This window comes from Vulpes vulpes, chromosome 16 (genome assembly GCF_048418805.1).
Source record: "Vulpes vulpes isolate BD-2025 chromosome 16, VulVul3, whole genome shotgun sequence".
In the NCBI taxonomy this organism is placed as follows: Eukaryota; Metazoa; Chordata; class Mammalia; order Carnivora; family Canidae; genus Vulpes; species Vulpes vulpes.
In genome coordinates this window covers 70865899-70890671 of record NC_132795.1, presented here as the reverse complement: position 1 = coordinate 70890671, position 24773 = coordinate 70865899, and the positions used below count along the sequence as shown (strand labels likewise).

Genomic DNA, 24773 nt, shown 5'->3' with positions numbered 1-24773 from the left:
AATATTCTAATTCAATATGCTAATGTTCACCCAAAAGCCGATACACTACTAAAAGCTATTTGACTAAAAGCAGATTTGGGTACATTTTTTTTTAGCAGTTGAAAGGCCAAAGTTAAGGTGAAGTTAAGGCAAGGAGCTGCAAAGTGGAAAGATCTCCCACAAGTCAGAAGGCAATGCCTCAGAATGAAACATTAGTCCTAGTAGGGATGAGGTGATACTGGGCAACAATCAGGGTTCAATTTTTCCCACATGACTTGCATAGCTCACCCTACTCATTCAGATCTAGCCTCCCTGGTTTTAGTTTTGATGAACTATAGAATCAGAACAGGGTCTTTTAGTAGGGGCAGAGCTACAGACAAATAACTTTTTTTCTGCAAGCTGCCACTGGCATCCATGCTGAGAATGAAGACGGGGACCTCTCTACCCTATTCTATAGGGGTATTTAGAAAAAATAAAAACCCATGCCTTAAACAAACAAAAACCACTCACATTTATTTTCCCTCCTAATGCTTTTTATTCCTCATATCTGTCAAATTATTTGACAGATAGCATCTAAATTTTAAGGAGTGGTATCTACCAAAGTAGATACATAAAAGGAGAAAGGAAGAAGAAACAGATGAGTACAATGTAAAAGCCATAATGACTTCTATGTAATACAGCCAGGTCAGGCAATGGAGTATTTTGATTATAACAACTGCCAGTTTTCAAATAATTTTAGGACAAAATGATAATATCACAGTTCATGGTAATTCTACCATCTATAATTTTGTTCCCTGATGATTCAAAAGTCCTGTAGTAAGACCTGATATGTGTTACTAGTTGAGATACAATTTACTAAACAATCTTGGTGTCTTTTGATATGGGAGATAGGGGGGTGATGCTTAAGAGAAGAAAGGACACCTTTAGGGTTATAAAATGGGATAACACTTCCAAAAGTTGGCACATGAACTGGTTATGAACCACTTATTGTGGTTGCATGGATAAATCTTAAAATTTAAAAAAAATTTAATTCAGAACTTTAAAAAGTATTCTAACATTCTGAAGATGAGCAAACACAGGGAATGTGATACCCTAAAAATCTCATGAGCTTTCAGCATACTGCCCATCAGGATATCAGCTGTATTTCAGAGACGTAGGCAGGGATGGAATTATGAGTCAAGCCACTTAGGAGACTGAAATGGAAAAATACCTAACAGAGTGTACAGAATGTACTTCAAGTACTATACTTAAAGAAGAAAAATTACTCCTCCACACTGTTATTATTACTCTAAGTAGATTCTGTTTTTATTCTGATGCAACTAGACCGTTAGTGTTGGAACATTTTCAGTAAAATTAAACTTGAATGTTCTGACTCTGAATGAGATCTTATTTTCTGAGAAATATTAGACATGACATCTCCATGATAGAAAAGAGGTGTGTGTGTGGAGGGGAGCTGTTCTACTGCTTTAGCTAAATTAGTAGCAAAATGAGCAAACTAGAGTTTAGGCTTCCTTAAATTTGTAAAAGGAAGCTTCTCTCATAATATGACTTGAGATATTATTTCCCTGGTCCAACTTCCTGAGAAAGAATGTCATCTGAAAGGTACCTGGGTGGCTCAGTCAGTTAAGTGTCTGCCTTAGGCTCAGGTCATAATCCCAGGGTCCTGGCATCGAGCCCTACAATGGGCTCCCTGTTCAGGGAGAGTCTGCTTCTCCCTCTCTCCTTATCTCCCTGCTCACGCTCTCGTGCACACATATTCTCTCTCAAAGAAATAAATAAAATCTTTTTTAAAAAGAATGCCATCTAAGTGCTCACGAAGTAGCCATCTGCTCCTGCTCTGCTTTAGGTAGACACTAGATGCTCAACAGAGCATGAAGTAGTCACAGTCCATTCCCTTGGGTGTCAAAAGACAAAGACAACAGAAAGTTTTGCTGCTCTATTTACATCATTACTGACAAACAGGCTTTTACACCAGAATACTCAGAATGAGAAGACAACTCAGAAAGAGGCAGACATAATTAGGAAGAGATACGTTATAGCTCTGGTCAGAGATCTGTGCCAGTTATGACATATCAGGAGTAAGACTGAGAAAGCAACAGCATCCAATGGGTACAGGAGAAGCCCTGGTACTCTGAGCACAGAGACTTAACTTCAGGAAAGCTCCTGGAGAAACTATGATTACAATGTGGTTATTTTACATATTCCCAGATGGAAACAGCAATGATAAGGTTTCAGGGTAGGAAAGATTCTCCAAAAGAAAAAGAAAGAGAATGGTCAGTACATACCTATTTTCATGAACCATTCCTAAGAAAGGTCCTCTCACATATTAGATACAGTTTTGCTTTCTTTTAGATGATCAGCTTAGGATACACAGCCTAAAACTGCTGGATATTGTCATTAACACATGAATCAATAAAATAGTTTAAAAATCACTTGGCCAAACAGCTTTTAAACCATGTTCAAGATGAAATTTGAGATTTGCAATAAGTGAGGCACTAGAAACATCTGACTGGAAATACTTTCACATTTTCTCTTTATGACTAAGTTACACAAGAATAGTATTTTCTCACTCCCATAATGGAACTGAGCTTTAGCTTGAAAACTCCAATGAAAACAAAATACAATCATAGAGTCTTTCTAATAAAATGCTTGATGGATTGATAAACAACCAACTTTTGACATTATGAAATATATTTGTTAAAATTCAAATATCATATACCTTGAATGAATAAAGAGAAACTTAAAACTGTGATTTATTCCCTGGTCTGGTTCTCATCATCTTTTAGTTAAGACAATCCACAGCATATACCAAGAAGCCAACTCAACACACCAGCTGGTTAGGCCAGTGAGGACAATTCAGTATCTCAGGTTCAAGTGGTTATTTCAATTAATACTACCAACATCTGTTAGAGGTTGAAGTTGTCATTATATGGTTCTTTAACAGATAACACCAGGTCTTATCACTTCTACAACTTCTTTTCAAAAGACACAAAGCCAATTTTTAGGTTGAGGATGGAGGAAAAACTTGCCGAATATTTACATCCCATAACCATCTCCCTCTTCTTGCATATTGTCCTGATAGGTTTTCCTGGAATAGATAAATTCCCATTCCACATGAGCTTTTTAATATCTTCATATATGAGTGGGTGGATGGTAAACTCAAATTACTGATGGGCCTAATTTCCAATGCAAATCCATTAGAAAGAGGGCTATTTTCTCAATGCTTTGTATCTACCAATTTAATGAGATAGGGTTATGCTTTCAAGGAGGTTTTTATTTTTTTTTGCACTAATTTGACTATGTTTGACATCCCAATGCATGTACAGTATTAGCTAACTTTTGCTCACTCTTCATTGAGTGTGTATAAATATGTATCCTTAAGTCACCATACTGTTCTCAGATTTTCTATATCCAAGGTACACCTTTGTGTATTCTGACATTCATTTGATTACAACATGCAATGTACAACACCTGAACTACTGCAGGACACAAAACACAGTTCTATCCGGCAGCTACTACTTCTTGGGTGAGGACTAATTTTGGCTCCTGCACTGGACAACAGTTTGATTCCTCAATTTCACAGACAACTTCACAGTGACACACAAAGCCTAAGTGCATTTTCCGTTAGCCTGTGCACTGAGAAATCTGCTTCTAGATAAAAAATGTGGTTTCCCCTTACTGTCTAGCCACTAAAGCATGCTGTTTCCATCTGGTGTAGCAAAATACTTTACTGGGGAGGGAGTCCTTCTTTCTTGCAAAACCTAAACCACTCCTCAACCATCTGTGGTGTTCTCTGCTGTTAGCGAACTACAAAGTAGAGCATCTGCTTCAAAGAGATTCTCTTAGGTTCTTTTCCAACCATAGGCTCTGTTCAAACTTCCCACTAACCTTGTACACAGTCAGGTTCCACCAGGCACAGACTTTTAACATTTCAGTAGGAGTCAATGTTTGCTAAATGTTCCATTTTGCAACCCTATCAACAAGCACATTACAAAGCATGATGAATGGGATGCTACTCGTCCATGCCTAGCACTCCTCAAAAATGTACAAGGGCTCCCAGAAAAAATCAATTATTTCTCTCCCTGCTATTAACCAGCTCCTGCCGACTATTCATCTTACGAGTGATGATGACCAATATTCGCCGAATGGCAAGCAGACGCTCTTTAAGTGAGATCATGCCAAGAATAGCCAGCTGAGCCTTGCGCTCCAATGGCAACACTGCCAGGATCCACCAGGACCATGCAGGACCACTAGGGTTACTCTGAAAAAGAAATGAAAGCAAAACAAAATTATCATCTAAAATACAAGTCTCTTCCCCGATACTGTCCTTGTGTTTCACCAAAAAGTTATGAGGAAGAATTAAATGCCACTTTGTCTTTTAGGTCAACTTTCCATCCATTCAGCCCTTGACATACAAAGTTTACATTCCTGTTACACATTTAAATATGGGAGAAGTCAAAATATAGAGCTTGCAATGAGAAGTATCTTCCACAGGGAAATTCCACGAATTATTTGCTTCTGTTCTCTCAAAGCTCTAGTTGTGAGTATATATCAGTCAGAAGAGGAGACCATACATTTTTACCTCTATTTCCAATGTTCTGTGTTATTGTTTTTTAAGTTTTAAATGCACTTTAGAAAGTTCAATATTAGGAAGGCAAAAAATATGTGTATAAGTCTGGGTATTATAATGCTTCCAATATCTATGTGATGAATGTACACATATAGATGCAACATCTATGTATGAATTATTGTTAATCACCATGAATTAACTATATAAGAGTTATTAAGCTGACAGCCTTTATTTCACATACCAAAACACACAATTCTGGATTGAGCTCTAAGCAAAGTTGGTCATAAAGTTGTTCTCAGTATTCCTGGCATTAAGAACCACAATATCCAGGCCTCCCTGTTTCCTGTCTTGGATTCTCCTCCAATTCCACCCCAAAGGTATACAGAATCCCACTGGGAACTACAGAGGGCGGACTCTGGAGTCACCTTAGCTTAAGAGGAGAAAGATTCTACTGAAAGATTGGGAGTATCATATTTGGGACAATTTTTGGCTTCAAGGACAGGACAGTCATGAGTTTGGAAGATACATAATTCGGATGGGGGGCGGGGACAAGACAGAAGTCCTCGAGAGACAGAAAAAGAACCTAAAAATGGATGGGAGAAATATAAAGGACATTTCACCTTCCCCCCGATCTGCTGAAAGCTGGTCCTCCAGCTCTGCTTTCTCTATGAGACAGGTGAGCATGTATAGTAGAAGGAATTACATACTCTCAGCTATGAGCCTAAGCCATTCCTGCCTGGCGGTCATCTGGAGGAGGAGGGGATTCATTTGCACTTAGAACTGCTTCACAGCCTGAAGCCACACTCTGCCTGAAGAGCCAGCTTCACTAAAAGCATCCTTGCAGAGCACCCAAGGAGGCCACATTGGACAGAGGGCAGGAAGGCTTCTCGTTTACCCAGAGCTAGATTTTTCTCTTCATTTATTCAACACCTGTTTCTTAGGCACAAGGCAATATTATGTGTAAAACATAGAGCATTCATGCTAATGTACAAAGATTATTACTCTCTAAATCAGAAGATTTATTTTGTTAAGATTTTATTTATTTATTCATGAGAGACACAGAGAAAGAGACTGAGACACAGGGAGAAGCAGGGAGCTTGATGCAGGACTAGATCCCAGGACCTCCAGGATCATGACTGAGCCGAAGGCAGATGCTCAACCACTGAGCCACCCAGGCATCCCTAAATTATAAGATTTAAACAGCTGACTGAAATAGTTGGTGAGAGAAGTGAAAGTACTAAAGGTAACAGCCAATCAGAACAAATTCATTTCCGATAGAAAAGAAATTACTTTTATGCAGTACATTAATCAGAAAGCACTGACTGTTTTGCTCAAAAAGGCACATGCTACTCTGTTAGGTGCTTCTCTGGGCTCTCGATGAATGAATCGGTTCGTAAGTGAGCATAATGGAGTATGCGGCATAGTACTGCCTAATTTTCCAGCAGAATAGTATGTCTTAACACATTACAGCAGCAAATAAGAGCATTATAAAATAAATAAGGAGAATATACCTGAGGTTCAGATTCCCTGTCTGGCATTAACCCAAAATGGCTTAAAATTTGTTCTTTCATGTGATCCTGAAGTGAAGTAAACCAGGAAACTGACTGTTGGTAAACAGAATCGTGAAGACTGGTGAGTTCTTCATATGCTGGTCCTTCCACCTGATCAAGGAGAAAGGAATCCACTCTTACATGTGAACGTACTGATGTCTGCTGCATTTGCTATGTGAACTCGTGGCATTTAGATGATTCATTTGTGTTTAGGAACATACTATATGCCCAACCACACAAATCTCTACTTCTCTTACATAGGGAAGATCTATCCACCCTGTCTATATCGCCCTGATTTTTCTCTTAACCACGTATACATAAATCCCATGTTACTATGAATAATTTTCACTGGCTACATGCAAATCTATATTTGAGAATTTACTCCACCATTCAGATAAGATCTATTTAAAAATAACATAGCAATATAAGTATTTATGCAAAAGTGAGTGTTTTTTAAGAAATTTTGTTGGTGGTGGTAAGAGAAGGGGCTATCATTCCCTCAGGATAGTTTCCTAGAAGAAGAATTGCCAAATTAAAGAGTGAGACATTTAAAATATTGTATTCCATATCATCAAACTATATTCCAAAAAACATGTTACCGTCACCACACATTCCCTACATTAGCCTTATGCAGCAGGAAGCCCTGCCGCTTTAGATTTACCATGCTTTGCTTCTGGGTGCCAAGTCACTCAGTTTAAGTATGTCCCAGTCCTACTCAGGAACACCGAGTGGGAAAAGCACTGGGTTGGGGAAGCCAGGGATCCAGGTGTGTTCTGGCTTCACTGCTGATTCTCATGAGCCAGTCACACAGCCCCCTGAGGGTAGAGTTTTTTCATCTATAAAATGGGGATAAACCATTCTGGTCCTTTCTGGTTATAAAATTCCAGAATCTCTGAAAACTAGGGTAAACTGAGGAATTAGATGATAATGCATACAACCATTCTCAATTTGACTTATACAAATTAAATACTCACAAGTAGTAGAGAGTTTTGTTTTTTAAAAAACACCAAAATTATTTTATGTTGTAGCCATGTAAGCTCTCATTTTAAACATATATACCACTAACAATCACCATCCACATCAAGAGTCAGTAAACCCTCTTATCAGCAGAGAGACCCTGAGAACAATCCCATTCTGTCACACTCTTTACACTCCCCTCCCTGGTCCTGAGGATGACCAGGAGCCAGAACCAGCAGCCAGAAAAGAGACAGTGCTGGCGCTGCTGCGGGGTAGCTCTCCTCAGGGGCATCACGAATGGACATCACTGTCCCCACAGCGACTTCCAGTGTGATGTCAGACAGCTGAAGACTCACTTCCCATCTTTCTAAATGTGAACCAAAGAATTCAAAAGAGGGATACAGTAATTCCAAGGATTTCCTCTTTCTAAATGGTGGTAATGTTTTTCTTGCAAGATAATTTACATACAGAAAATGCATAGATCTTAATGGTTGGCTTAAAGTATTGTCAGCCGTACACACTAGTGGGATCACGATCCTAAACAGGAGAGAGAATATTTCCATCACCCACAATAGCCCTCCCATCCCCTCTCTAGTCAGTTACAACATCCCCACCCCCAGCCAGTGTCTGCCCTCCAACACCAGAGACAAGTGATGCCTGGTCCTGGAGTATATAAATGGAGCCACATATCATGTGAGGTTGTGAGTCTGGCTCCCTTGGCTTGGCATCACGCTAAGACAGGTGTTCACTGAGAGACCTAGAAGATTGTTCCACGTTGTTCTATGTCAGCAGTTCCTTCGTTTTTACTGCCAAGTAGTATTCCATTGTATAAATACACTACAGTTTGTTTATCCATTCCTCTGCTGATGAGCATCTGCACTATTTCTTGGTCTTGGCCACTAATGAATATGTCTGCTAGGGACATCTTTGTACACGTCTTTTCAAGAATCCCTTGAAAACATTTTGTTAATCTGTCAAAATATGGGTTCTGATATTTCCATTAGGCATATCAATATTTCTTAAGGGGTAAGAGATCCAAACCTTTTATATTGGGCTTAAGAAGCTATTTTTAAGCACCATTTTTTGTACTATATCTCATTCTGCACTAATACGAGTATCTAGAACAGGGATGGACTACTACCCACAAGTCAAATCCTGTTCATTGTATGTTTATGTAAGTAGCGTTTCACTGGAAACCAATTATGCCAACTAATTTACATAATGCCTATGGCTGCTTCAGTGCTACAATGGCAGGGCTGAGTAGTTGCAACAGGGGCTGTATGACCTGCAAAGTCTATAGTATTGACTGTATGGCCCTCTGCAGATAGTCTGCAGATAGAACACCAAGACAACAAATCACAAAGGCATTTCAAATGTGCAGCAGTAAGGTAATTTTTTTTTAGGAGATGTTTCCACCAGCTCCAACTCAGGTGAAAAATCCAGTGAGGTAATAAGTAACAAAATGCTGAATTGGGGAGGATGTAAGTAATACTGTCAATAAAAATCCGACCAAGTTTTTCCACTACGAAGAGGGAACCAAGGTGAGTGACCTCTAAACAATGCAGCAGTAAAATAAACCTCACCTTTTCATCTTCAAGATATTCAATGTCGGCTGTGTTATAGCCATCTCTGTGACGGTGGCTTAGGACTCTGAATCGACTTATTCCAATGGCATCCACAACCGAACTCCCATCAGGAAATGTTCTGACATCCTTAATCTCCAGCATGCAGCCATACTCTGAAATTCTGACAGGACAATTGGGAGAAATGACTGATTTGAAAAATGCAGAAGATCCAAAAAAAAAAAAAAAAAAAACAAATGGTTGTCTCCACATGAGACCAGCAAGCTTATTTTGTCTAAGAGACACTGGCAGAGATTCCTTCTGTTAATGTGAAACATAGGGTGTGCAAGGGCTGCAGAGGGAGGGCTGGACGGGAAAGGCCCTTGTGCCTTGGTTGCTCAAACAAGCTAGTGGTTTGGAAAGACTCAAGAGGTGGAGAAAGAATCATCGTGGTCTGGGCACCAGCAGGGGGTACACACAGCACAAGGTATATCCAAGCTCCCATATCATTCACAGATTCTGCTCCCTCCTCCCCCATTTCCACTGCTGCTGGCCAACTCTGTCCTCCCTAGCAACCGCTATGGAAAGTCATCTACAGTCACTGCTTCCTCTTCTGCTTCCCATCAGGCCTCTGACTCTACCACTGGAAGTCACAAATAACCCTACCATGAGCCTGCTGATCTGTCACTGAGCCAACCCCCACTGCTGCTCTCTGCCGTTCTCTCTGATCAGCTGTGACCAGCTCTTCACAGCTTGCCTCCCTCCTCCACATGTCCCTCACACACAGAGGTCACCCAGGGTGGCATCCTCACTCCCAAACTCTTCCATGTGATCTTACCCACTCTTGCTCTTTGAACTCTTGTCTGCTTCCTGAGGACACTGATCGTGCCTATTACATGTCAAGCACCACGTGGAGTTTATAGTATGTACTCAGTCAAGCTCCTCCAAAACAGGAAGGTTTAAAAAAAGTCAAATAACTTATGTAAGGCCACAGTAAGATTTCGAGCTGAGACCTGAGCCTAACCCTATCTAATTTTAAAGTGAATGAACAACTTCATTACTTACTTCAAGCTAACTTTAAGTGACAGTTCTCAAGTCACACACAGGCCTGTAAGGCTGGACACCTCTACCTGGACCTCTCCGAAAACTCTCTTTCTGCTTATTGAACGGGGCTATCTTATCCATAACCAGGGCATGGGCGGAGGTACCCTGAAGATCCTCAAAGGAAGGCTTACTGCCCCAGCTATCGGCAGACAAATGCCTTCAAATGGTTGCTCCTTCAAAGCCTGGCTCAGCTGTGGAAACTGTCTTTCCAAAGAGCACACTGTCCTGTCTATGGACAAGAACTTGTGAATGAATGCAAATTTCCTTTACAGCTATAACTCTCAGGACATCTGGACTCTCATGAGGCCATCAGAACATGGCCCCCCAAAATTAGCTGAATTCTTCCTACACACTTGCGTGTCTCCTTCTCCTGGCCTTTGCCACAGGTGAGCCATGCTTTTGTCTACTGTTCTCCATGGTAGGACTTGCCTTTCCTCACTTACTCTGAGCAACCTCTGCTCACCAACAAGTTGAAGAGACTTATGTTCTATAGTTTATCTGGATAATGCCCTTCTTAGTGTTCTGTATCCTTCATGGAAGCAGAATTTCTGGAACTTGGTTTCTCACTCTGCTTTTGATGAATCAAATTTTAATACATTAAAATTTATTAATCTCTTCCTCTATGTGATGCACTCTCAGAATCTTGTATTTAAAAAAATCTTTTCTGGGCAGCCCTGGTGGCTCAGCAGTTTAGCGCCACCTACAGCTCAGGGTGTGATCCTGGAGACCGGGGATCGAGTCCCACATCAGGCTCCCTGCATGGAGCCTGCTTCTCCCTCTGCCTGTGTCTCTGCCTCTCTCTCTCTCTCTCTCTCTCTCTCTCTCTCCTCTGTGTATTCTCATGAATAAATAAATAAAATCTTTAAAAAAAAAAAACTTTTCCTTTTCCTAATTATAGTTTCCAGTGTTTTCTCGTAAAAATTTTATAGGTTGTTTTTCACATAGAGAATGTAAATAACATGTGTTAATTTGTGTATATGGTACAAGGCAGAGAAAATATTGTATCACTTGGGCTGCCCACAAATTTTCTAAGTACCTTTAAAGTGAGCAGCTTGCTTTTTCTCACAAACTTGTATGTAAATATGGGTCCATATATGAGTGGTTCTGTTTTGTATCTCCCTATTCTGTTTCAGTGGTCTACTTATTAGGGCTTCTGAGTTTATTACAGCAGTGTTCTCCCATCTTACTGCTGATTTCTTCAAAACTATCGTGACCTCGGTCTTTTGTTTTTCCGTAATTATAAAATCAGCTTAAACAATTCCATGAAAAAATCCCTCTTGTAATGTTGACTGAAAACTACTTTAGATTTGTAGATGTATTTGGGTAAAACTGACATTTCTGTGACATGGAAGTCAATGCATCCATCCATGGACATGGTATTTCTCTCTATTTATTTAGATCTTCCTGAATATTTTTCAATAAAGCTGTAGAATTTTTTCCATGAAGGTCCTGCACATATCTTTAAAAAGATGTGTTCCTAAGTATATATGGTAGAAACCAGTGGATGGTCCCACATGTCCATTCTCCCTTCCTTCCTGGGCACATCCGTGGGCTACAATTTCCAGCCTTCTTTGCAGTAGGTGTGAGCAATAGTGATGTGTATCTGTTTTTCCAGAATCCTTTTAGAGCATTTGTGCCTCTTCCACCAGCTAGAACTTGCATGTAGTGACCTCATCATAACCAAGCAGTAATGACAGCCCTAGAGGATAAGGAAGCCCACAGATGGGAAGGACCCAGAGTCCCCAGAGTCCCCAGAGCAGCCATGGAGGGGAGCCACCTGCCAATCTGATGTAAAATGAAAAGAGGTAAAAACTTAGGGCTGTGGTTTTTATAAGATTGAAATTTGGCTGTGTAGATGGAGGTTTTTTTATTTTTTTAGCAAATTTTTTAGACTTTAAAAGTTAGACTAGATTTGTTTGTATGATGATGAACTAGAAGGGAATTATAGGCAGAGAGAAGCATGGAAGTATGAATATGAATTGTATTTAGAGAAAGGCAAATAATATGGTATGGGCTAGCAAGTATAATGTCTGAAACAAAGGAATAGGAGGTGAGACTAGAAAGAAGTCTGGAGTCACATCAAGGATGGCCTCAGACTTATATCTTGTCATGTAATGGGAGCCAATGGAAGTTTTCAACATCATCTTAAATTATTCTTTGAGAAAAGTAACAAGTCATGTATTTACTTAGGACCCTCTGAATGCTGACAATTCTTACCCTGCATGCTCAGCAGAGAGACACATGCCAAACCGTTTGGTGCCAGTTTCCATGCATCTTCTTATCATAAGCCGATAGCGGGGCTCAAAGACATGAAGTGGACACGGGACGGTAGGGAAGGCCATGGCACACACAAAGATGGGGACATCTCTGGTCAGACTGTTGGGTGAAGGAAAATGTAAACTTAGGAGGAGGAGCAGTTAGAAGCAGAAAGCAATATTAGTCCCTATAAAATAGCAAAAGCTAACCAACCTCAATTCTGTCATTTACAAAATAAAACCCTCAGGCCTGTCTTGGTCTTTAGTGGGAAAAGTAAACCAAGGACCACCTTAAGAAAAAGTTCTCAGCTCACCAGGTTTCCTGCCAAGCCTGTCTTATTTAATTTGATGAAACAGAACTGCTGAATTGTATTCATGGACTTAGAAAAAGTGATAGCTTAGGACCATGCTCAGAAAAAATTCTGATGACCCTGAGGGCACTATGCTAAGTGAGATAAAAAGACTGTTGGTTGCCAGAGGCTGAGGTGGGGGTGGTGGTGGATGAATTGGGTGAAGGGGGTGGAAAGTACAAGCTTCCAGCTGCAAAATAAATATAAGTCCTGGGGATATAACACACAGCATGGTGACAATAGTTAATAATACTGCATTGCATATTTGAAAGATGCTAAGAGAACAGATCTTAAAAGTTCTTTTTCTAACAAAAGAAAAAAATTGTTAACTATGTATAGTAATGGATGTTAAGACTTATTGTGGTGATCATTTTGCAATATATAGAAATATCAAATATAATGTTATGCATCAATTTTACCTCAAAAAATATAAAAGGAAAAGGAGAAAAAAGTTCTGACAAAAGCAAAAATTACACAGTAATCAAAGGAAGTGAGAGGAAAAGAGTGGAAGAATTATAAGACCTCAATAGTTAAAGGTTGCTACAACACACAACTTTGCTCATTTTAAAAGATAAAAGCAACTGTCAAGCCTACCTCCAGAGGTAAACCTGTTCTCCCTCCTGTTTCCATATACTGTGCCTTTTCAACTCTGAAAAATTTAGTACCACTTATTCCAATACAAAAAGCAACTACCTAATCCTCTGAAGACACATTTTTTTAAAGTGGTCTCCATACTCAGCATGGGGCCCAACATGGGGATTGAACTCATGACCCCGAGATCTAGACCCAAGCTGAGATCAAGAGTCACACACTTAACCAACCGAGCCACCCAAGGGCCCCATGAAGACACACTTTTGAAATACTTCTTATTACCCCTTTCAATTAAATTTCCATAAACTCCACAATTAATTTTTTTTCTTTTTTAAGTACTAATTTCTCTGCCAAGGGGGGAAAAACCTGAGATAAAGCTATGAATGCAAGGATTTCCCTTAATCTGAACTTAAGACCAAGTACGTACCACATGAGGACTTACTTTGACAGTTCTGTCATTTCTTCATCATAAATTCTCTTCCTATCAGAGAGCTCATCAGACAAATATCGAAATATTAACTCTTCAGCCAGAATAGTTATATTAAAATTTCTGCTTGCCAACAACTGTAAACAAAAGGAAATGTTAAGTAATACCACGTGGTAATTAATTCTAGAGGACAAAATACTCTCTCCCCAGTAGAAAAGGCGAACAAGGAGGGTGAAGGGTGGGGGGTCTCCAGGAAGACCAAAGGATGGGGATGGAAAGCTCAGAGGTCAGCCAGCCTGGCATAGGGACAAGATCAGGGCAGCTCCTTCCCTCTGAGAAAAGGCACGAGAAGGTGTTCACCTAGAGGAAGGATGAATGAATTCCAGCCTTTTCGGCCTCTGTATTTGCAATCAAGTGTCATAAGTTCAGGGAGATGAGAAGGTGTAGGATATGTTGCAAAAGAGAAATATGAAGTAATCATCCAGAAAAGTGAATAATTGAAGCTACGAGAGAAGCACAGTGAGAATGACTGTGCCTACTAGAGTTTCAAGTCTAAGATTTAAGACTATCAATTTAAACTGAAACCAATCTTCCCAATTTTGTGGCTTTTCTCTAGCTTTGCTTCGTCACTTATACGGACATGTGCAAGAGGCAGCGCTGACTATATCTGGATTGGGAAAGGGACTGAGGAACCAAGGAATTACAGTTGGATGTGAAGGGAAGGAAACAGGTGAAAACTGCATTAAAATATGTTAGGATTAGTATGAGTGGAAGGGTCCTATGTAGCTGAAGATCCATTATTCTGTGTGTGTGCACTGCTTTTATCTTATGCATGTGAATTTGCACATGCGTTTGTTGTTGTTTTTCACTAATATCCTAACATGTATCAGGAACCAATTGCAGATGCTTCATGTAAATTAAGTTAGGTCTTAAAATAGCACTATCCCATAGGTATTCTCTACAATGCACTCATAAGGAAGATGGGACTCAGAAAGGTTAAAGGGTGAGTGTAGAGCCACCATGGCACAGCAAGGACCTCAGGGCTGGTAGGTTTCAATGGGCTGTTGCTTCTTTGTTAACTTGCTGCATTTCTGGGCTTAGGCTGCTTTACCTATTTCTAACAGTTACATCTGGGTGAGTCCTAGACATACTGCCAAGTTTCCCTTTAGCTTCTATGAAACAAGCTACATGTGTTGCTGTAATTGACTAAGAACTAGGAATTCAACCTCAAGGACATGACTGTGTTTGAGACCCTCAGTAACAGAATAACTAGCAGAAACAAGTTTAACTTAATTCACAATTAGCATTATTAATGACATCAGTATTTTACACTGCTATGGCACCATCTTGTTGAAGAGTAATACCATAAAATTTGCTTTACTTGGCATTACGTTAAAAAGACTTCTGTGCATACATAGATAATTGATGATTCATGTTTATACTAATGTATGTGACAAAGTCAAAGCTCATGAAGGGATTTCTGCATTGAAGAAAGATCAAATTGTGGTTTTTAAATTTTAATTGGTTTTGTTATAATTTCTAATTTCTGCAACACTGGCAGTCTACGCAGAGCTTACACTTTACCATTCACTCATTTAATCATTCATTCATTTAATCATTCATTCAACACGGATTTCCTGAACCTCTTAGAGTATGTTCTGGCCCCTGGAGATAGAGTGAAAACAAGACAGAAGTCTTCTCTATCCCTATGGAGCTTATATTACTGTGCTAACCTCAGCATACTGCTTCATCACACAGCCCCCTACCAGACAGCACTGAACAAAAGTGAACAAACAGTGGTCACAAAGACATGTGTTTCACTGTCTTAGAATAAACAAGCTGCCTCCAGACCCACTGGCCCCAACAAGCATAGGCCCAACAGGGCAGCAGGCCAGATGCTGTGTCACTGTTAGCAAGCAAAGAAAGCAAACACAGTGCAGTAGACCCGCACAGGAACTGCCAAAGAGAAGTGCTACACAGACTCAAGAAGCATCCACTGTCATGACACATGGTGCACAGTACAATGAGCAGTATTCATGAGGAGAACCCTAAATAACCTAGATTCAGGATGTATGCAATTTAAAAAAGCAAGTATGAACATATAATGATATAGAAAAGTCTAATTATAATAACTTAGTTCAACAAGTTTTAGCAGTAAACTAAGTTATAATTATTCAAAAATTCATGTAAGTATAGTATCTCCTTTACCATATCAAATTCAAAAATAAATTTGAATTTTTAAAATTTTACCAGACATCTGTTTTAAAAAACCACTTTATCCTGGGATGCCTAGGTGGCTCAGTCGGTTACTTGTCTGACTCTGATTTCAGCTCAGGTCATGATCTCGGGGTCTTGAGATCAAGCCCAGCAACTGGCTCCACCCTCAGCAAAGAGTTTGCTTGAGATTCTCTCCCTCTCCCTCTCTCTCGCTCTGTCCTCCTCCCCCTGGCTCACACATGCACCCTCCCCACACACACACATATACACACATGCTTTCTTTCTCTCTAAAAAACAGATAAATCTGGGCAGCCCGGGTGGCTCAGCGGTTTAGTGCAGCCTTCAGCCTAGGGCCTAATCCTGGAGACCCAGGATCGAGTCCCACGTCGGGCTTCCTGCATGGAGCCTGCTTCTCCCTCTGCCTGTATGCCTGTATCTCTGCCTCTCTCTCTCTCTCTCTCTCTCTCTCTCTGTGTGTCTCTCATGAATAAATAATAAATAAAATCTGAAAAAAATAAAGAAATAAAAATAAAAAATAGATAAATCTTTAAAAAAAAACACGTTATCCTACTTAAATTAAAATGCATTAAGTAAGCTTAATCCCCAGAAGTAATTAAGGCAAATATTATTAGTATCATTTTAATGATTTAAAAAAACCCTCTCCTACCCCAGGAAGTTAAATAGTTTGCTTCATGGAAGGTTAGTGGCACCAGAGCCCAAGAGAGTTGATACATATTCACAATTTGAAAAGTTGATCAGAAAGCCTTTAAAAGCTTTTAAGTGGTGTTTATTATATTTACCATACCCAATATATAGACTTAACAGTTTATTTTTGAGTTAGACATAATTAAATAGCTTCCCTTCATGAAGTTTTAAATATTACTGGCTTTGATTACAGACAGAAGACACAACTGACAGCACACCAAAGGGATTTCCAGTAGTCAAAAATGATCAAGTCTTCAATCCTATGCAAAACTGAGTATTACAATGTGACTTCACCTTGAGATGGGGAAAAGGACAGAATTCTTGGCACATATTAAGTGCACCATAATGTTATCTCAACCCTTTATGATTAACATATGGTGAGGACTCAGTACTGTTATCTCAACTATTTATAATAAACACATAGTAAGAGCTCCAATTATATTACCTGTTTTCAGTATACCTCGACTATAATTTATGCCTAAAAATTTTCCTGAAGTTTAATTGTTTCTGTATCTAAATTTCTCTTGTGTATTTTTTGAGAAATCATATAAGAAAAAGACCTACCTTTGACTAGAGAAATCCAACTTTCTTTCATAAATGGGTAGTAGAAGCAAAGCCAACCCAAGAAATGGGCGTCTACTGAGGGATGAGAAGAGGAGCTGAATAATCTTGTTTCAGAAGAGATACTTACTTCTGACAGTTTTTCTTTACACAGCGGACAATGAGGGGCATGGTCGAGGCAGCGCTCAAGGCATTTCAGGCAAAATGTATGTCCACATGGTGTAGTGACAGGCTCAAAGAGCAACCTGGAAAATATATCTGAGCTTTTAGCCAAAAATATCCAGAAGAGATTTTCAAATAAACTATTTATTTTCTAAGAATTGCTTACAATTCCCTTACGGCTGCAGAAATCACTGATATCCATTCCCATTGAGATCTTCTTTATCAAAGTTTTAGAAAATAAATCACTTATTACTAAGGTATACATAATTTCTCTGGTAATAAAAAGCCCATTATATTTAGGGTATCAAATTCAGAAACGATGAGTTTTTCAGAGAGTTGCACAGATTCTCTGTCATCCTACCTCATGCAAAGGGCACACTCGAAGTCAGTTACATCTATGGAGAGCTCTGGACTTTCTCCTGTGTTGGAGGTCATGTTCCTTTGAGGTGAGGAATCCACCTCTGAAAAAAGGTTACAATGCTATAATTAAAATTGCTCATTTGGACAAAAGCATGCAGTAACTGCACTTATTCTGGCTAAAGTGTGTTTTGCCAATTTCACAAACCATGCTGGGCAGGAATAGTTCCTATCGGATTGACGATAGATAGCAATAATTTATCTGGACAGTGAGCACAAATGGGAGTTAAAGTTATAACAAAATCTTCCCTATTTCTGACAATGAAGTCTTCATAGGATTAACTACTTAAACTATTCTATAACAGTAAAGCTAATATATTCTTTTATTAATAATTTTTAAAAACCATGTAAATTTTTTTTTTTTTAAATATCTTGAATATAGCTAACTTCCTATCACTCTGGAGTCACATAGCTCCATGACAAAAGAGCTTACTGACCTTTCTTGGGAATTTTCCCAGGGCCATTCAGTTCATGCACATCCTCCAAATCATTTGGAAATTGTCTCTTTAAACCAGTGCTGGGTGCCACTGGAAGGATACTCTCTAACATTTCTTTATCCTCTTCAAAGTGCAGACCCAGTATAAAATACAAAACGGAAGAACTGGTATTTCTAAACACATCAGATTTCTCAGATGGATTCTGGTCAAGTAGGAAAAAAGAATCCTGAATATTAAAGAAATCATAGCATAAGAGAAAACAATATTCATGCAGTGGTCTTTCTTAGAAAATTCTGGAAAAAAGGACTTATACTCTTCCTTCACAACTGGTTTCATCTAACAACTTCTAGATGAACTTTATGCTTTCCATGGTAAGATACAGAATAATTATTTTTGAGACAGATCAATGGAACATCAACCTGCATATATTCAAATCATCCCTCTCTTTCTTTTCTCCAAGCCAAACCAATTCAAGTTTCCTGATACTTGGGATGTGATGTGTGAAGTTCTAAATGTTTCTATATGATGTCCTAAATGTTTCTATATGTTTTTTTTTTTTTTTTGATCATGTTCATTACTTCCACCAACTTCCTTTAAAAGGATCAACTTTCAGTTTGAGGAGCTGGAACCAGTCTTGAGAAGTATTTCCAACTAACATAATGCCACAGTCTGAATAACTTATGTTCAAATTTTAAGGAATTACATAAAGCTTAATCAAGATAACACTGACAAACACATGCACTTCATACCTTAGAACTCCCTGCACTGTCCCCTTCTTCCAGAGGCTCGGTGTTCACATGGCTAGCACATTGAGCCTTCAACCTGCTGTTTAATATCCTGCTTTGGATGGAAGATGTCAAATTCTGATGCACATTTTCTGAAGCTGGAAAAAACACCTCACACATTACCTACAAAATTTCCGAGAAGAAAAAAATTTTTTTAAAACACTCTTGAAAAATAAATAATATGCCTGAAATATCCAAAGGAAACTATAAGGCCAAATAGGCCTAAAAGATTGAAAAGAATAATTATCGTATTTCAATTGCCACTATTTCAAAACTCAAGTTTCTGAAACCAAAATCAATGCTTTAGGCATTTTAGCTACCAGTGCCTTTCCAGCTTGGTCTCACCAATTACAAAATATGAGTATTACCATTTTTTTTTCTGTCTGGTCCTTAGACATCTGTTACAGACGATCACCCCTAAAAGTCTCATGGTTAAGAGAGCAAAGTAGGGTGTAGAGGTTGCAGGGACCCTAAATTAAATCCAAGCTGTGATCACCCACAGGACTGAGATATTTCTAGAGGACTACTCAACTTACAAGAGAACCAGAAAGAGCTGCCTTGGATGGAATTTTAAAGGAAAACCAAGGGAATGGCCATAATTCTAATTCAAAAGCCATGGGCCAGCCTTTGTTGATGGTGGGAAGTGACTGCCAGTCACTCGATGGTCCTGCCAAACCTCATGGACTCAGCTGAATTCAAGGGCTTAAAGAGAGGTACAAAGGAGTGACCAAGACCCAATAAAGAACCCATCACTGTTCCTCATGTGACAGGTCAATGCACCAGAACCAATGACCCTTCTATCAAGAAGGAACAGCACTTGGCAGGGACACTGGTGTCCTCTGAGCTGGCTCTGAGAGGCTTCAGTAAAGCAGCAGAAGGCTGCCCAGTAGATTACTATATTTCACGGGCATTGACAGGCTGGCACTGTTTTGACCCTGAGACAGAAGACATCTACCTCTCACAGAATGCTACAGGGAAAAGCATCATAATTTAAATAGCACCTGACAGACATGAAGCACCACAAGTGCCACAAGACCTAGATGCTGGTCCTTGGACCTTTGTAAATATGCTTAATTTTGAGCTCAGGCTGAATTTCTTATGATGTTGTTGTAAAGAGCAGTTGAGTTATGTTTTAAGGTTCTTGTGAAATTTGCAGGTGGGACAGAACAGGCAGGGATAGTCAGAAGAGCCAATCTTAAGATTCACTATTATTTTGAGAAGTTGAAACAATGGCCAAAACCTGTAAGTGATATTTGACAGCATTAATGAAGACCAATCCACTGCACAATAAAAGGACGAAAAATATTGCTAGAAGGTTCTCACTAAAAACAAAGATCTAGGTATTTGGGCTAACTATGGTTCTAATAGGAGCCAACAGTGTGATGGTATTAGGCTAAAAATAAACAAACATGCCTCATGATATGAACACAAGAGAAGGTCAAAGTTCCCCACCTGTAGCTGTCAGATATGGAGGTACACTAGAATGCATCCAGAGTAGGAAACCCTACTACCTTATTCCATGAGAAAAGGATGTTGTTGGGTCTAAAGACGTAAGGCAAAGATAACAGCCAATCTCAAATATCTAAGGTAGTTTAAAATGGAAGAGGAAGAATGGATTCATTTTCTCTTGCTCCAGAAAATAAAACTAGACTCTAAAGTCAAAATTATAAGGTAAATGTATGATAGAAGTCAGCAATGAATAGTGCTAAAATAGGGAAACACTGACATAAAAACAAGAACTGTGGTCACTGGAAGTGCTAAGATTGTAACAATTGCACAGGCTCTTATAGGGTGGATTTCCACAGTAACTGTGACTCAGTGACCTCTAAACAAAATTGGGCTAAGGACCCAATAAGAGAAAAGATCTTTCTGCATTGTGCCAGTAAAGCTTTTCTAAAAATTTTAAGTTAACACCAGCTGAACCTGTATATTTTATATATTATCACAATGTCTTTCATAGAATTCCTATACAAACTATAATGCTTGAAATTACAACTCTAAGAAAATTTGCTTTGCCTCCCCAGTCTCACACACTGACCCTGCCTCCCTAGCCCTTGTCACTATCTCAGCAGAACTGAGCCGCACAAACGCCATCTCATGAAACATTGTGCTTTATCGTTGGATAAAAGGTGTCAAACATGTGAAACTCATTATTATTCCTGTATTTTTAACTACATTGTCATGAATACTCAGGATTATATTTCTTCTTTATGCTCCATGTAGGAGCTACTCAGCATGGACATAAAGGCTATAAATGAGACCTAAAAAAGAAAGTGGTTTAAAGAAAATCACACCTTCTGTACTTCTTTCTTCACTGAGTTACATTCCGGATTTAAAGCAAGGCAGTAGAGAAACTCCTTTAACACTTCCTTACTTCTTCCCAATGCAGAAAGAGCCTGAGCCTTCACATGATGCCCCTGGATTCATCAAAAGACAAGACATGCGTTTTAAAAAGTGTGATCATATACTTGCATACAAAGAGCCTTGATAAAAAAAAAATCATTAGAACTACTTAATTTTCATATTAGCTAGAATAAACAAAACCCCACCTAGGATGACACTAGCTCTACTACCTTGGAACCTGAGCAAATCTGAATACCTCATAAACACAATCTACAATCAGAACACAGCAGTCACCAGACTAGGAATATGAACCCAAGGTGGGTTTCAAGGGACATGCTAAGTAAGAGAGAAGTGGTATCTACCAAGTTTAAATACATTCAGTCATCACAGATCATAACTATGTTCCTGTCTTTAAGGAGCATACAATCTTGTGAGAGAAGACAGATATGACCAGAAATACCTAGAACACAAAGCAAAACATACAAAATACTACAACAGAAATATACAAAGTGCAATATGAATCAGTATTTTCACTAGCATTTTTTTGTGCCTGTAGTATTTTCTCAAATCATAGTAAACACTGTAATTTGTTTTATCAGTTCACATATCAGTTCACAGTTTCCATTGGGGTCAGGTGTCCTGATCATTCATATTAGTCTCTTTCTTCTTTATTTCATTGAATTTTTTCTTGTTAATCCCTGTTTCTTCATTCATATTTTAAAAAGATGTACTAGGGGTGTCTCGGTGGCTCAGTTAAGTGTCTGTCTTCACCTCAGGTCATGATCTCAGGGTCCTGGGATCCAGCTGTGCCTTGGGCTCTCTGCTCAGCGGAGAGTCTGCTTCTCCCTTTCCCTCTGCCCCTCCCCCTGCATGCTCTTTCTCTGTCTCATAAATAAAAAATCTAAAAAAATAATAAAAATAAAGAAGATGTACTGTTTCAACTGATTTTCATCCATGTTGAGTCAGACTCCTGACTTCATAGACTTCACTGCTGAATGGAAGGCTCTTTGGGTCCTTCATCTACATGTGGGAGATCTATTTGAGATGTTTTATTTTCAGGTATGTGTGGTAGAGAAGCCAGGCCTTAGGCTGAGAACCTCATGTACCAGGATTTAGAGGGGTTTACTCAGGGGTGGGGGGCCCTGTTGGCAGCCACAACTTTCCCCAAGCAGTCTGTCCAAATTCTTTGCAGGAGGTGGAGGTGGGGGGGCTAGGATTTTTTCCCCTACTACTACTCTGCATGGTGGAGTGAACTGTACCATCAAACAAACCTTTCTAATTCCTTTCCTAAGAGCTTAAATTGAATCTTCTCTGGAGTTTGTATTATGACATGAGCTCAGATCCCATTTGAACTATCATGATCTCTGCTTTTTCATCCATTCACCTGCATTTTAAAAATTTGCTGAGATTCCCTTCAGTGATGGACTTATACTTGTTTATGCTTTCTTGCTGCCACAGTTCTATGGAGTTATAACTTATACCTAGTAAAATTCATCAATTGTAAATGTATAATATAGGACTTTTGACAAATGCATGCAGTGTGTAACTACAACCACAATCATGATGTAGCACATTTCCATCACCCCAGAGAGTTCTCTCATGCCCCTTCAAAGTCAATCCTCTCCTCTCTCCTAGTCCAGGAACCACTGATCTGCCACTACTGTTTTGCCTTTTTGAGAATTTCATATAAATGAAATAACACATTTATTTGTGTGCCTTCCTTCAGTTTAATGTGATGCTTCTGAAGTTCATCCACCTTACTGAATGGATCAATTGACACTCCATTACTCCCTATCACCAGGTTGGGTTCATTCCACTGAGTGTTTAGTTATTTATATTTTTTAATTTTTAAAAAGAAATGTTATTAGTTTCACAGTATTTCATTTAGGCAAGTAAATCATACAATGACCCTGTGTCTGCCTGTGTCTCTCCCTCTCTTTCTCTTCTTCTCTGTCTCTCATGAATAAATAAAACATTTAATATACATATATATATATATATATATATATATATATATATATGCCTTTTATTTATTTCCTTTTTTTTTTTTTTTTTTTTTGCCTTACCAGACTGGCTAGGACCTCCAATACCATACTGGTAAGTGCTAAAAGCAAACACCTCTTATTTTTCATGGTCTTAGCAGAAAGTCCCCCCAGTAAGTACGATAGTCATTATCAGATTGAGGAAATCCCTTGCTATTCCTAGTTCATTCGAAGTTTTTAACATGAAGAGTGTTCAATTTTATCAAATGCTTTATCTCCATTTATTGCATTTTTTTTCAGTCTGTCAATACAAACTAATTTTCAAATGAGATAGAGATACTAGTTTGAAGTTTGTTTTTTAATGTTTTTACCTAGTTTTGTTATCAATAATAATACTGTTCTCATAAAATAAGTATTCCCTCCTTTTCTGTTTTCCAAAAGAATCTTGAAAGATTGGCATTATTTCTTCCTTAAATTTATGATAGAATTCACCAGTAATTCTATCAGGTCCTGATAAATTGGGGGGGGGGGGTTAACTATAATTTCAATTTCACTAAATAGAGATAGGGCTATTGAGGCTCTCTATTTTTCCTTGAATGAACATTGGTAGTTTGTGTTTTTTAAGGAGTTAACTTCTAGGTTGTTGAATGTATTGGTATAATGTTGTTCATAAAATTGTTCTTTTTTATCCTTTTTTTTTAAAAAAAAAGATTTTCTTTATTTATTCATGAGAGAGACACAAAGAGAGAGAGAGAGGCACAGACACAGGCAGAGGGAGAAGCAGGCTCCACGCAGGGAGCCTAATGTGGGACTCAATCCTGGGTCTCCAGGATCACACCCTGGGCCGAAGGCAGGCGCCAAACCTCTGAGCCACCCGGGCTGCCCCTTTTTTATCCTTTTAATGTGGGATCTATAGTGGTATCAACTCTTTCATTCTTGCTATAAGTAATCTGTACCTTTTCTCTTTTTTCCTGATTAGTCTGGTGAGGTATATCAATTTCATTTATCCTTGCAAAACAACAAGTTTTGTTTCATCGACTTTTCTCTATTGTTTTTTCCTATTTTATTGCCTCCCTGTTTCTTATAGTTCTTCTTTTCTTTCTGTTTATCTTTGTTTTAATTTGCTCTTCTTGTCTTAGTATTTTAAGGAGGAAACATCACTCTTCTGAGACCTTATTTCTTTAATAATTTACTAATATTATAAATTTCCCTCAAAGAATAGCTTTAGCTGCATATGATGAATTAGATGTAATATGCTTTTATTATCAACGATTTAAAAATAGTTCCTAATTTCCTTTGTGATATCATCTTTGTTCCACGGACTGTTCAGAAGTAATATAATTAAATAAGAGATATTTAAGGATTTCCTGGATATTTCATTATCATTGATTACTCTTTTCATTCTATTGTCAGAGAGCAGACTCTTCAAGATTTCAGCAATTTGAAATTTATTGAGATTTAATTTACCAGCATAGGAATCTATGAGCATTAAAAAGCACAAGCATGCTTACCCATTTGATAAGGTCAAACTTTCACATGCCTATTTATAGTTCTGTATATGGCCAAATATTTTGTTTGCATTGGCTTATCTCCATTTGCACCAAAAATTGTGAATCATGGCTGATGCTGATTGACAGATGGCTTGAAAGAATAGTTTTGCCTGGAAAAAACACACTGGTATAGTAGTCCCCAACTGAAAACTCGAAGTTGGTTCTAAAGTGCTTCCATCTCATCTCAGCCACAGTTGCACAACATCATCCTTCCCTCAGTCCTTTCAACTTACTTTCCAATATTGCTTCTGCCCTAATCCTTTAGTTAT

At 38.7% G+C, this 24773-nt stretch overlaps 1 protein-coding gene across 2 annotated transcripts in view; it reads right to left on the bottom strand.

Annotated features, from left to right (window-relative positions):
- Positions 1-1900: 1900 nt before the first annotated feature.
- Positions 1901-24773, bottom strand: part of LONRF2 (LON peptidase N-terminal domain and ring finger 2) — a 34747-nt gene continuing 11874 nt past the window's right edge. Inside the window, exons 3-12 of one of the 2 annotated variants that reach the window (XM_072741526.1) lie at positions 20924-21046; positions 18594-18752; positions 17845-18070; positions 17352-17451; positions 16959-17073; positions 13361-13482; positions 11940-12098; positions 8640-8802; positions 6061-6210; positions 1901-4240 (exon numbers count right to left, since the gene is read on the bottom strand). In XM_072741526.1, the coding sequence (XP_072597627.1) occupies positions 4046-4240; positions 6061-6210; positions 8640-8802; positions 11940-12098; positions 13361-13482; positions 16959-17073; positions 17352-17451; positions 17845-18070; positions 18594-18752; positions 20924-21046 (1512 nt within the window). In that variant the 3' untranslated portion in view covers positions 1901-4045. The remainder of the gene's footprint in view (positions 4241-6060; positions 6211-8639; positions 8803-11939; positions 12099-13360; positions 13483-16958; positions 17074-17351; positions 17452-17844; positions 18071-18593; positions 18753-20923; positions 21047-24773) is intronic. The other variant, XM_072741525.1, reaches the window with a different exon arrangement.